The sequence below is a fragment of the Rhea americana genome, unplaced genomic scaffold (genome assembly GCF_003343005.1).
Source record: "Rhea americana isolate MKP2758 unplaced genomic scaffold, rheAme1 scaffold_38, whole genome shotgun sequence".
NCBI lineage: Eukaryota > Metazoa > Chordata > Aves > Rheiformes > Rheidae > Rhea > Rhea americana.
The window spans coordinates 247,422-261,120 of NW_028186512.1; the positions used below are offsets into that span (position 1 = coordinate 247,422).

Consider the following 13,699-nt stretch of genomic DNA (forward strand, 5'->3'; position numbering starts at 1 on the left):
ATGTTTGTCCTTGATTTTCAAAGGTCTGGCAGCAGGGTCAGAGCTGTAGCTCCAGCCAGGCTGCTGCTATCCAGCAATCTGAATGTGCTTGCTGCTAGAGATAAGCTCTCTAGCATATACGTGGTGAAAGTGTTGGACRTGCTGCATCTGAGCTATGTCGTCTGCATTCAGACATGTGGCAGCTGCAGACATTGGCTTTGTGTACGTTATGTTGTAGCTAGACCTGTTCTCTGTAGTGTTTGTAAAAACCCTCTGCAGCACTTGTAAAATAAATAAATGAAAACAGCACTTGCAAGTTGTTCGCTTCTTTTCCCACATGAACTGGACAGGCATTTTTATCGTCGATGACCCACTGTTTCAATAGTCTGTGTTTGTTTATAATAATGAAACCTGAGGTAAATTAGAAAAAGTACAATATTTAGTAATTCATCATTTGAATAATTTCACTTAACACACACGCAATTGTTAATCAGGTTCAGTATGCCTTGATAACTACATCACTCCTTTGCTGTGTTAAAGTCAAATTTGTTCTTCTGATATATTTAGATTTTACATTATTTGGTTATTAAGTAACTGCTAATTAAATTTGAAAGAACACTGGAAAGGAAGGAAGTACATGTATGTGTATTATGTACATAAGTAGGGAGAGTTGCTGGAGTTACCTGGGTTCACARGAGGACCTCAGTGGCTAACCTAGGCTAAGAACTTAAATTCTTTGCTCATGGTCTCGAGGTAAAGTTGAAGGGTCTGATTGTTGTCTCACCAGTTTTACAGCACATCAACCCATTAATCTCAGCACACTTTGTTCTATTTTACAGTTTTAATTGAGGGTAGAAGTAGTCTGCGGTCTTCTCAAAAGCCATACAGCATTGCCAATGAAAGAAGAAAATGTGGTATCTGGATCTGTTTGAAGTTTATGTGAAAGATTTGAGGAGAAGAGTCTGAGATTCTGTATTTTACGTTGACAGACTGACTTTAAAGACAAGGGAGAATGATGCTGTTTTGATGGGTATATTTGAGTGGARAAGTCAGGCTTTGGTTAGGTGTGTACCTACATTCTGTTTGCACAGAAGTGGTCACAGTGATCTGGCTTTAATGAATATGCACTAGGAAAATGTTTTTGCTGTGATGACCGTACACTTGGCTGGCTCTATCCTGTTACCTCTCAACTCCGGAGAGCTGGCTTGCCCTCCTGTGTGTTTATGCCCTTGAATGCAAAAGTCCAGTGGCACACTGGATTTGGATTCCTCCTTGAAAAGGTAGGAAGTGTCATCTAATATCTTTTCAGCTTTCAGTAGTCCTCATGAGTTGTGTGCTTCAGTTAAAGATCCATCATTGCCTTGASAAACAGCACAGCATTCATCAGGCTATGCAATACCTGCTCTTCTTAAAAATCTCAGATTTCACTTAGGCTATAAATTGAATCTCCTACTGTCGTACCTGCTGAGCATTCATTGTTCTGTGGAAAACCTCACACAATTTCTGTGAAAAAAATAGAAAAATAACCCCCCACTTCTTACAGTTAGAACTTTCTATATCATTTAAGAATGAACTCAAGCTAATCTTACTCCATCAATCCAGAAAAAAAAAGAGATAATTGCAAGATAAAAAATGAAATACCTGTAGGTATTCAGGAAAAATCTTTTCTGGAAAAGATAGCATGACAGCTTGCTACATGGGAGCATTATACTTTCTAGCATTATATAGACTTTCTAAAACATAAGAGAAAATGAGATAGCTTCTCCCCAAATGCTAATTTTAGGGGGGAGTTAAGAGAAAAAACTTCTTTTCATGAAGTTGGCTTAGAACACAGAAACAGGCTGACAAGTTGTACAAATGTATTCTAGACATATCAGTTTCTTTGCAGTTACCTTAATAAAATTACCCTTTTGACTTTGCAATGAATTCCTCAAATGAAGTTTACTTCAGGACTGCATATTTTTACTCTGAATATAACATATTATTAAAGTAATTATGCTTTTAGTTCAGCAACTTTGATGTATTTAACTTTTCTTGAACAGAATGAAGACGGATTAGCAGAATACTTCGAAAATGTGATAAAACAGACACAGATGAAGCCAAAGAAAGTGATCGGCTGGATCCTAAATGACCTGCTCAGTTACTTAAAACAGCATGCCCTTTCAGTGAAGGACAGGTAAGGCTTTCTGATTACTACGATGGTGAAACAAAAATGTTCCTTTTCTCACGTATCATCACTCCTTTGCTCACTTCTGCTTTAATTATTATCTGAATTATTATTATTTGTACTCCAGGGAAAACTATTTAGGCCTTGACAGTGTTGCGATGAATGAAGTTAACCAAATGCCTTTCAGAGAAGAGGACCATTTACTTAAGAGTAGTAATCAGTGGCTTCCCTTCTTTAAAATAGGATAATGGTAAGGTACAATCAGGCAATCAAAAACAGACTTCAGAAGATGAGTATAGTGTATCATGAGGAAGGATATTAGCTTGTCACAGCGTGAGCTTTAGGCAAACAAGAGTAGCCACTGATGTATTATTTACTCTTTATGTTCTGAGGTAACTTTTACCACTTCTTCTGTAGCCCAGTCACTTCTTTTCTCCTGGCTGACCTTCTGAACCTTCTAGAAAGAAGACAAATTTCTTCATCAGCAGCCAAACAAGTAAGTACCTTTTTRATTTTTCTGTACTTTGAATGTGTGGCTGCTTTCTCTATTTACGTAGCAATTTTTTAAACAGAACGTACCAGTACATTGCTTGATTTAAGAAGTAAATTATTTAGAACGTTGATGAAGGATAAGTTTTATATCTAAATTATATACATATAATAAATGATAATGCCTCACACACRTGTAATCTTACAGATATATTGTATATTCAACATTAAAAGGTGTCATAAACCAAATGCTAGGTGTAAGCAATGAAAATCGAAGTCAATTAAAGAAATTCTGCCTCCAGACAGGCTGGATAGTAGATCTCAGGTTGGTAGATCTCAATTAATCCGTGACTTGTAGTTAAACTGAGAGTTTCAGCTACTAAATACTGTGGTGTACTAAGTGTTACATTCTCAAATGTTAGCATATGGAAAAGGATACAGTTCCTGTGGGCATACTCTCAAAAAGAGGTCTGTTTTGGCATACCTCCTGAGTCAAAAATTGAGAGTTCTGGCATTTCTTTGATTTTCTTCTGGCTTCTTTGAGCAACAGCTGTCTTTGGCCAATTGAGCAAGTATTGTGGGTAAAGCCAATTTTCCSCCTTTTTTAAATATCGTGTTGGTTACGGACAATCTGAAAAACTGTCATGAGACACGTTTGTGTCTGAAATTGTGAACTGCTTATGATAGATGTGGTGAGTGCTCTGTGTATATTTTGAGATTATTTTTTGTGATGGGGATAATCTGTCATTCATCTCAAATTCTTGCAGGCTCATTTTGTGTGCCTGTGATTAGTTAGTATCATCTAGATAAGTACATTAGATGACTGTTGCTTCTCAGGTGGTCATTAGAGAAGTTGTTAATGAAGATACTTAACTTACCTTGCGTGGTTTCAAGTTTTTAACACTCTGAAATATAGAGGGCAGGTCCACCTTTCTACCACATAGTGATTCAGTCCAAGTACAGCTTTGGAATAGTACTGGAGTCAGTTCACTTTATGCATGATTATAAACCAAATAAAAGAATTGTAAATGTGGCTGTTCACCTCACTTGGAGGCACTTGCATTTAAACTTCCTGATATTCTTTTCTCTTTTTTTCTCTCTTTTTTTTTTTTTTTTTTTTTTTTTTTTTTTTTTTTTTTTTTTTTCAGGTGCTCGTGGTTCTTAATTAAGTTGGTCTCATGATTGCTTTGCTTCTCTGAATAGCCAGCTCTTTATTATAGGCACCATAAATATGGATTTAAATGTCTACTTCAGGCATACACATTTGGAAAATTTGGATTAGAAAAGTAAAAGCTTCAGAAAGGACATAAAATATTAATAGCAAGTGCATTGGGATGCACAGCAATTCTGTGCCTGCAGGTTATGGAGCACCTATCAGTTTGGTGTCTGCATTTCAGAGAGAAACTTCATAACTCCATTCTTAACTCTCAGCTTCCTTGTGGAGGTAGAGATAGGGTATTAATACTCTTGTAAAGGAGTTTTTTTGCCTTGTAACATAGTTGTATGCCAGCACTTCAGAGAGGTTATGAAACATCAAGAATTTCAGAGATGCATTTCTTGTTTAATTACTAACTCCTTGTAATGTGCATGTTGTCCTTTATGTTCCAAAACTGGACACAGAGTAATAACAGTACTGTTTGCCGTCACTGAGTGATGCTATCAAACTGCAGGAACCTTGCCACATTTAGTAAAGTATTTTGGTTGCCTAGATGTCAGAAGAATAACAAATGTTTATAACAATTCTCAGCAATAGGCACCGATACTGGATGGCCTGAGGGCAGAACGGGCTATATATACACAACAGCAGATGAATTGCAGCTCTTGGGGTGGAGGAGAATGAGCTGCAGTGGCAGAGACAGATCCAACAAGAAATGATGGAAGGGTTTGATGGGGTGAGTTCGCAGACATGCACACACATACATAGTSGCTGCAGGAAGCTGTTACCAGCTTAAATTTTTTAAGAGGTTTGTGTTCAGTCTCTTCTGAATAAGGCATTAAAGCTAGATAGATAAAAGCTGTGAGTGCTGATTAGCAAAGAACATTGTAAAGTAGTGTGCATATGCCAAGGAAAGGGCACTGTGTGCTTACATAATTACCACTTAGGTAATTACAGAGCTCCCACCCAACTTGCCATCAAACAGAGCATCTTACTTCAGAGGTTCCCGCAGTGGTTTCAGACTGACATGGCTGTGCAAAGTGGAGCAGCTCCCAGCTGTGCCTGTGTGCAGGGCTGTGGGGTGAGCGTGCGCGGATGCAGGAAGCCTGCACAGACACGTACTGTGCCCCCCCTCCAGGAGGCACCATTGGGCAGTCTGCAGTGGGGCATGCTGGTGCTGCTGACCCAGGGTGCAAGAGCAGGGCTGAGCCTGGCTGAGAGGGCAGTACGCCTCAGCTGGGACCTCAGCCCTCATTTGCAGGGGTGGCAGTGACTATATCCATGGTGTGAGGGCCCTGCTTTTGAGGTATTGCACTGTAGGAGGAGAGTAGTTCCTGGGCTAGGGAAGCAGAAGTTAGCCCTGCTGCTGACAGCTATGCTCAGGCCACCCTGCATGGAAACCTGTGCCACGTGCTCGTCGGGGAGCTAGTGCAGGGTGTGGAAGAAGCCAGGCCCCAAGTCAAGTTTGTTTATGCAGTTGTGTAGGTCATCCACATAGGAATGCTTTGAGACCCATTTGGCACCCCGACATACAGTCAGATACCGGGGAGATAAGTACAGTACACAAACCTAAACAGAACCATCTGCTTTGACAATTACGGCTGTACCATCTGGAGCACTGGACCCGGCTTTCCCCTTGCTTTTGTCAGGGGCTGAGGGACAACTGCCAGGCATCAAGGCTTTCCGTCACTGGAAGGGAGAGATGCCCACAGGCCTGGCTCAAGTGGGAGTGCCTGCTGCTTCCCTCCTACCTTTGGCAGCAAACCACTGCGGATAGAGTTTCCAGTTGGAGCCGTTCTCAGGCACTGCAGTCAGCTGGCATGTTCACCAGTTGCAAAATGTTTGATATGATGCCTGTGGCAGCCAGACGTTAAGGCCTGATTAATTTGTCTTGACCAACGGTTTGCTGCTATGCCTGCGTAGGTAGAGACAGCAGAATGTCATTAAAATCTAATCACGCTCAGGCAAGAATCAATAGTAGAAACTATTGAGATTTCAGTAATGGAAACGAGGCTTGAGATTCTCGTTTTGGCTCTGGAGACTTTATAATTTGATCCCACCGTTCTGGTGCAGGCAGTTTGTGTAAATGAGTTGAAATCATTTTTTAAACTGCTTTCTTTAGATTTGTACTCCCTGCCAAGTAGAGAAACACATTTTTAAAAGCACATCTTTGACAGGACTTGGCCGCATCTCTTTCTGCTTTCCTACATACCTGCGAACAAGCACAATCCTTGATAGCATTGTTGCTCTGCTAGCTGGTGGGTATGTTTGTTACCAATTTGGAAAGCACCCATGATGCAGGTGTCACAGGGAAAATCTGGTGCCTTCGAAGTTTCTAATGGGCAAGTGTTTCTCTCTGCGAGGAGATGTTTGGCAGAGGAAGAGCAGGGACTCCGAGCTGGATCTCTGATTGTCAAACCGTCCAGTCCCTGATCTGAGTCAGCCTGATGGATGAGGTGCGGCTGGGTAACTCCGCCRCGGTTGGCTGCTTAGCTTTTGTTCGTTGCAGATTTTCCCCTCCCACAGCCTGCAGCATCCGGCTTGACTACTCACCAATCCTAAACGTGACTTCTGCCTTTTTCTGTGAAAGCGACACGGCGTGTTCGCCGGCCAGTCTCTGAGCTGCACAACGCTGCGCGGTGTTCTGCTGTGAGCTGTGCTGTGCAAAGAGGAGGCAGCTCCTTCGGCGGGCTGCTGTGTCGCCCGGGGCCTCAGGAGGCCACAAGGACCCTGCCCGGGCCCTTGGGGAAGGAGCGGGTGGGAGCTGCCTGTGGGACAGGAGAAAGGCAAGCAGAAGCAGGCAGGTTGAATCTCTTTTGAAGGTATTTGTTTCTAGGGTATTTCAGGTAGCTCTGGCATGATGATTTTTAAGTACTGTACTGAAAGGAAGGGCTTGTAGAAGATGTCTTGTATTGCATTGATTTTTAGATATAAACAGTTTAAAGCTTCACTTACAGTGGTTGTAATTCTGACTACTTATCAGTAACTCTAATACTGTGGTCTCTCTTTCTGCCCTTCAYCCTCTTACAGAGAATGCACAAGGTGCAGCCTTCACAGTGCAGCTGTGTGTCGTTACCCTCTCTTGAAGTCCCTAGTGGAGCAATACGATCTCATGAAAAGCTTTGGGGGTACAGCAGGCAAACAGATCTTGTCTCCTTGCAGGAAGTGTCAATACATGATTCTTAAAATACTTGCTGTAGCTATAAAACTGTTTCCCTGAGGGTCTTTTGTTCCAGAAAACTCTTGTGTTTTGAGGAAAGCTTCTGGGATAATTAAAATACCATCCCACATGCTTCATTTTTCCTAGGCTGTCTTGCTGCCCTCCTAATTATTTAACATACAGTTTGAATGCCCCTTTTCCTCTCCCCCTTCCCAGCCTCTTCTTCATCCTACAGCAAATACTTAATGCTGAATTTTTGACACGACATCCATTTCCAAACCGGTACACAGCGATGGCCCAAACATACAATTACATCTTCAGTGCAAGATCGAGCACAAGCAACACTTTCAATAAGAGTTTTCATTCTCTTCTCTTGCCTTTCTGAAATAAGAGCAGAGGGAATACAGAAAATGACTGCCCAAGGAAATTGKTTTTTTTATAAATGTTCTCTTCTCTCAGGCTTATTCTAAGGCAATAGCCCTGCTGCAGCACAGGAAAACACACTAACATTAACTAGTAATTATTCCAGAGGCATAGGTTTAGTCAGCACTCACATACCTGGAGGTGATGCATAGGTGAGCCGGAGCCGCTGCATAGATTCTGCGTGGCACTATTTTCCTTTTGCTTTGTTATAGGTATCCTCATTACAGCTTGCTGATGAGGATTGGTAATGGGACGTGTCACCTGGGATTGGACTTGGTACAGTGGTCAGCTAATTGTCAGTTCCAGTGCAGAGACATTTGTCATGGAAATGCATTTTCTTAGTGCTCTCAGGCAGTAAGTTCTTGTGAATAATGTGAGACGAGCGCAAGTCCTGCCTGAGAAAGAGCTTTGCAGTCAGTGGCTGCCATTGCGTTTCCCCCGCTGCCAGCGAGGGAGGAGTAGCAGCTCCGTGCAGCGTGTGCAGTGTGCACCATCGTAAAGCAGGCACAGCAAGGTGCTCCGGGGTTATGCTAGGCAAACTCTTTTGAACAGCTATCRTTGCTGGTAGTAGGCAAGCTCTGAGGGCTGCGGTGGGCTGCAGTGCACCATTTTGTGAACCATTGACCTGCTCTTATGCAGTGTGCGAAAACGTATTGCTTCATTTCAGGCAGCAGTAACGGAGGGGGAGCAAAAGAGCTCTTTCTGTGAGGCATGGGATTAAGTCTTGGCTTTGTTCACATTTAGACCACCTGCCCTGTTACTAAACTCTGACTTCTTAGTTTGGGAACTGAAATACTGCATGTAAGTGACATTGATATGTGAAGACACTGACCATTGCTACTCACTGTGCTTTTCAGGTGCTGGAGGAATTGTGGAAGGGGGAAGGGAAGACCCCTCTTGAAATCGTTAAAGAAAAGAAACTTGAGCTGATCCAGGATCAAAAAGAGCTTGAACAAATCTGCCAGGCGGTGATTGATAGACAAGAAGATGAGGTGATTATGATGGTGCTGGGAAGCTTGGGCACTCTGGTAGTCTGTGGCACTAAAAAGGGGATTTAGATGATGGCCTCTCCCCCCCCCCCCAGCCCTGGCCTTTTGATTGGTATCTGAGCTCTAGAGCCAGTATAGGAGGTATTCCGTGGTTTTATAGAGTTACTGCTCAGTTTTCATCAGGATCTTTTCCTATTCTTCAGTATTTTACTAAGTGGTTTTTTTTGGAAATTGGAGCATACACAAAATGAATAGAAGAAATGACCACTCTGGCTAATGTGCCAAGTCATTCTGAAAGACCATAAAAAATTACTGTAAGAAAGTGAAATTCTGGAGGTCTTTTCAGCTRTGCAGTGTACTGCCAATAACCTGACCTGGCCACTTGGATAAACACAACTCTGATTTTTGTGTTGTCTTTTGTGACGTTGGGGAAACAGTGTTGAACTCTTCTGAATATGAAGGCTGAGGTTATCCAGCAGCGAAGTGTATGTTAGTTACGGAATTACAGACAGTATCAGATCTGGTGAGGCAAGACTTACCTCTCTCTTCCCCGTGTCCCTGACTCCCTTCACTGCTGAAGGGAYGAGGCCACCTGGCTCTGCAGCATGACAGGGTCTGTGGGGTGGGAGGAGGGACCAACACGAGAGCAGCTTTGGGGGTCTTGAGCGCTGCTGCTCCTCCTGGGCTGTTGCAGCAGCGCAAGTGCCACATAGGGAAAAATGTGGGGTTGGCTCATCCCTATCTCCTTCGAGGGACCTGCAGCAGCCTGTCATTTTAACAAGCTCTGAGCCAGGAAAAGGGAAAAAAAGCTTGTTGAGCATGCAGGGGAGGAATGGGAAGGAATGAATCTAGACAGTGTCTAACATCTGCTTTAAAAAACCAAAATGGAAACAAGCACGYATACATTCTCTGAAGCAAAAAATGTAAAAGCAGGAGTGAATAGCTTGCTTCTAATATAAACATTGTCTAGATACATTTGCCATTTGGAAAAAAAAGCATTAACATCTTTGGAGAACAATACCACCCACCCCAGATCTCACTGGGGGTGCTAACAGCTCTGCAAGAGCTTTTGATAAAGAAAATGAGCTTGCAGTAGGTCGGTGTGACCTCCATCAGACTGAGTCATTTGCAGAGGCTGATAAAAGTGCTTCTGTAGCTTCAGACTGGTACAGAAGCACAAGTGTGGATAGGAAGAACATTAGAACTGATTGGGCAGTGCAGAAGCTGGAGGCCCGTAACTCCACTGCCATTTCATTAGTAATGCCTTCTCTGCAAATTTAAGTCCTCTCTGTTTTCCAGTGTTTCAGTCAAGCTGAATGCAGTAAAAAGTGGCCTCACTTCACAACTTTTCCCAGGTGATCTTTCACTAAGGCAAAAGCTGTCCTGAAGGCCTGTAATTCAGTGCTTTAAATTTCTAAGAGAGCTTGCCTTACAAAACAGTTAGCTGGGTACTAGCCAGGAAAGAAAAGGTGTGCCTTGCTGTTCCRTGGGAACCTTGTCTTCAGAAGGAGTTAACTCACAAACAACAGTTGCATAAACCAACACTGAGCAATTTAGGAAAATGCAGCATCTGAACCAGGCTGCATTCTTCTGCACGCAGGTGATTTCTAGCAGGTAAGGAGTGACAAGTCGTCTCCATATGGAGACATTACAGATAAGACTTCAGACTGCCAATAATTCAGATATGGTAATGACTAGTAATATTTGCATTTGTGCGTGCTGTTGCTACAGTTGATGATTCTTACGGTATCAGTCTTTCTACCCTTACTATCTGTGAATATGACATCCTGTTTAACTGAAGCTATCATGTTTTGCCCAGTAATTCTGGCACTGCAGAGAACGTCCTCCCAGCCACACAAACAATACGAGGGCCAAAAGTTTGTGTTTCATTCGTGGTATCTCCTTTAAGTGTACTTGAAAGTGAGTTTCTGACTCTGCCCCCCCCCCCAAAGTGTTTTTACTTAGCTTTTCAAATATGGCCCCTTATATTTTGCAGGTGATTGTGAATCAAACACTGGCTCTCTGATAGGGCGTATTTCTGATGAGTGAGCTAATAATTGCTTTGTTACAGAGGATTCCTTACTTGGAGGAAACACTGCTGTTACAGAAATACTTAAGTCTTCATTGGAAAGACATCACAAATGTTATCAAATAAATAGTCATTCAGGGCCAATTATTTGATATAACTGACCAATACATTGGGTCAAAAGCATGATACATGCTACTGAGTGGGGGGGAGTCCATCTCATTTTTCTGGCTCTTTTCCAGGGAGTCACTGTTTGACTTTCAGAAGCTGTTTAAATCCAAAAATGTTTCCTTGACTTTTTCAGTAGAAGCAAATCTATTAGTTGTAAGCCCTGCTGCTGTAGAGAGCTGCTGTTGTCTCATGGGGGTGAACTAGGAGTTGTGCAAACCTACTGCAAAATTGAATAATAAATAATTTTTTATTATTTTTTTTAAATAATAACCACAAACATGGTATTCTACAACTGTGATCCAGAGGACAAAAATATTCATACCTAGGCTATAAATGTGTGAAAAGGCCATTTCTCCTTGTAACAGTGATGTCTGTCTCTTGCTTTTAAAGGTCATGGCAATAAAAGCAGGAAATCAGAAAGTTCTGAATAAGTTAATTGGACTAGTTCAAAGAGCAACACGAGGACGATCCAATCCCGTTCTGGTGAAGCAAATACTGGAGAAGAAGCTGTCAGAATAACTGCACAGCCTAACTGCAGAAACGCCTACAGAAGGTGCCGTTTGCTTCATTCTCTCCAGTTCAGCTTTGTTCACCGCAAATCAGTTTTGGTGAACTAGCATGAAACAGGCTTACTTTCCCCACCCTGGTTATTCTTCAAAGAGCATTAAGGTCTAACCTTGCCTGGATGGCTGCATCCCAGGATGCGTCCCAAGCCGCATTTGGAGCCGAAGAATAGCAGGTGATGCAGACGGTCATTTCCATCTCTGCTTTGGTGGAGCGGTCAGAAATGTCATTTCCACCTAAATAGAGGGAGCAACTTCCCAGGGCAGAACTTAAGTTGGACTGGTCAGTTTTGTAATAAAGCAAGTGTAAACTCAGCTTTTCCAGCTTCCTTTTGGTGAGAAGGGAAATTCACAGATCTTGAATGTGAAGTCTAGTGGTATACACTAATAACTCGCTAATAAATTAGGGTGAGCACACCAGCAACTAGGATTAAAATACTCAGCTGTAATTAAAAATGGTCACGCACACCTCCGTGCCTGGCAGAAGAGAAAATGTATGCAACGCCATCATTTGTTCTGGTTTCTGACAGAGATGGGGAGAGGACAAGGTCACTGACTACTTACTTAAATAAGTGCCTGAGGCTAATGCCACAACACGCACACATCCAAAACTTAGATTGTCAAACTTTTTGCTTGCCTTCTCTTCCTAGGTGCCTGGGTGCACGCCTTGGATGCTCGGGCAAAGCTGTTTCAGTCCTGCGAGTGCATCACTGATGTACACCTGAGCCTTCTGAGATTCATTCTGGCCTCTGAGGTTCAGCGTAACTGTCACCTTTCTCCTGGCGCTGCACAATCTGCAGAGGAAGGAGGATGCCCCCCTTCTTTTATACAGTAGCTCAGCACAGGGACAGTTTGCACCAGTTCAGATTTTCTTCTGGGGGAGAGAACTTGAGCCTGCTTTTCCCGTACAGCTGCTCTAGGCGCGAGGCTGCAGGCTCTCCTTTGGTGTGGGGCTTTCTGCTGTCACTTGGAACTGCACCACTCTGGAAATAACTGATCGTTCAGTTGGCGTACCAAAAACAAGCAGGATTGGGCTGCGCTAGAATGTCTTCTCCAGTATTTAATCCTGTGTATTTTCCTAAGTAAGCATTCTATGCCAATTTTTCAACTTGTTTTCAGCTCCTACTTTGAGGTACCCATGGAGATCCAGGGTTCTAGAGTCCAGCTCCCAGGGCCAACCACTGGCATGTGTAAATTCCGTAGCTGAGCAAATCATTATTAAGAGCCCAACTAGAGGCAGCCATTCACGTTTACATTTAGTAGGGAAAGAAATCCCATTTAGCGCCAGGGGTTTGGAGCTCCCTTTTGGATGCTGCTAAACCATACATTTTAAAGATTACATTCAGCTCATGCCTCAAAAATGCTTTTCAAAGGGACATGTGTTGTTAGGAGGAGCAAGCGCAGCAGTACAGCCCTGGGACTTGGTCATCTTTGCAAACGTGGAGTTTGCAACACTCATTCAACCTAGCTCAATGGCAGCACGTTCTCAGAGCACTAGGGCCATCGTCTCTCTCGGGGACGTTTCTGTACAAACAGGCTCATGGTTCAAGTTTGGTTTCTGAATTAGAAAAGAGGCAAAAAAAAAAAAAACAGTTTTCAAATACATTTAATGAATAAAAGGTATGCCCATAATAACATAAAAATATCTTACAGTTAAAAAGTTATACAGCTGACAAAAAGCAGTAACATGGTGAAATTTCCCCACTGTTGCAATCAAAAACCTTGACCCTTAAAAAAAATAATCTGATATCCATACAAAGGCATTTTCTATCAGTTGTCATGTCATGAGCAAAGAATAACATTGCCTTTTACACAGTCGTACCCATTTTATTCCAACAGGTACAATTTCTGTCAATAGAAGCTTTGACAATTCAGCAAACTTTAAATAAGTTTCAGAATTGGAACTCTGTTGAACTCTTGCCATGGCAGAAAGAAACCAAAAGGCACAAGGACTTCTGCATGAAGTCTCAAATCCTAATTTAACAGTACTCTTCAGCCTACACCAAAAAAATTGTATATATCATTCCCAAAAGGTGGTCCTCCAAGGTTAGTGCTTTTTGTTGCACAGCTTGATGCTGCTGTGCTGGGGTTACCTCTACTGTAGGGGGTGCAACTTAAAGAACAGACACCAATGAATGTGGAATAATAATAATTAAGCTGTATTTATTTAAGAGAGAAGGATTTCCACTACTGTAGCATGGCTACTGCTGGTAAATGTATTTTTAATGGCTGCTTCTTCCCTAGGTAATTACACTTTGCTAATACAGTACAAAATCTGTTAAAAATCTTAAGCCAGGTTCTATAAGAGTACATCACTAGCTCTCTGAATGAGTTTACTGTAAATCTCAATCTATTTTCATCTCTACCTGCCAGACACAATGAATAACAAGAAAGATAAAAAGGGATAATTGTAATATCCTTCTCCAGTGGGAGAAGGAAAAGAGCAGCTATAGTCTATAAATTTTGAATTATGAGTCAGGCWTCGCCAAATTTTTATACAAATATTTTGCAGACATACATACACAAAATGTAAATTTTTTTTTCCTGATAATCAGAAAGTGTTTCAAGTTAACCGA

At 42.2% G+C, this 13,699-nt stretch overlaps 1 protein-coding gene across 2 annotated transcripts in view; it reads left to right on the forward strand.

Moving 5' to 3' along the window:
• Nucleotides 1-13,699, forward strand: part of GATB (glutamyl-tRNA amidotransferase subunit B) — a 44,031-nt gene extending 30,332 nt beyond the window's left edge. The window contains exons 10-14 of one of the 2 annotated variants that reach the window (XM_085313159.1): nt 2,022-2,155; nt 2,564-2,642; nt 8,232-8,366; nt 10,951-11,113; nt 11,774-13,699. In XM_085313159.1, the coding sequence (XP_085169285.1) occupies nt 2,022-2,155; nt 2,564-2,642; nt 8,232-8,366; nt 10,951-11,079 (477 nt within the window). In that variant the 3' untranslated portion in view covers nt 11,080-11,113; nt 11,774-13,699. Of the gene's footprint in view, nt 1-2,021; nt 2,156-2,563; nt 2,643-8,231; nt 8,367-10,950; nt 11,439-11,773 lie in introns of those variants that run through there. The other variant, XM_085313158.1, reaches the window with a different exon arrangement.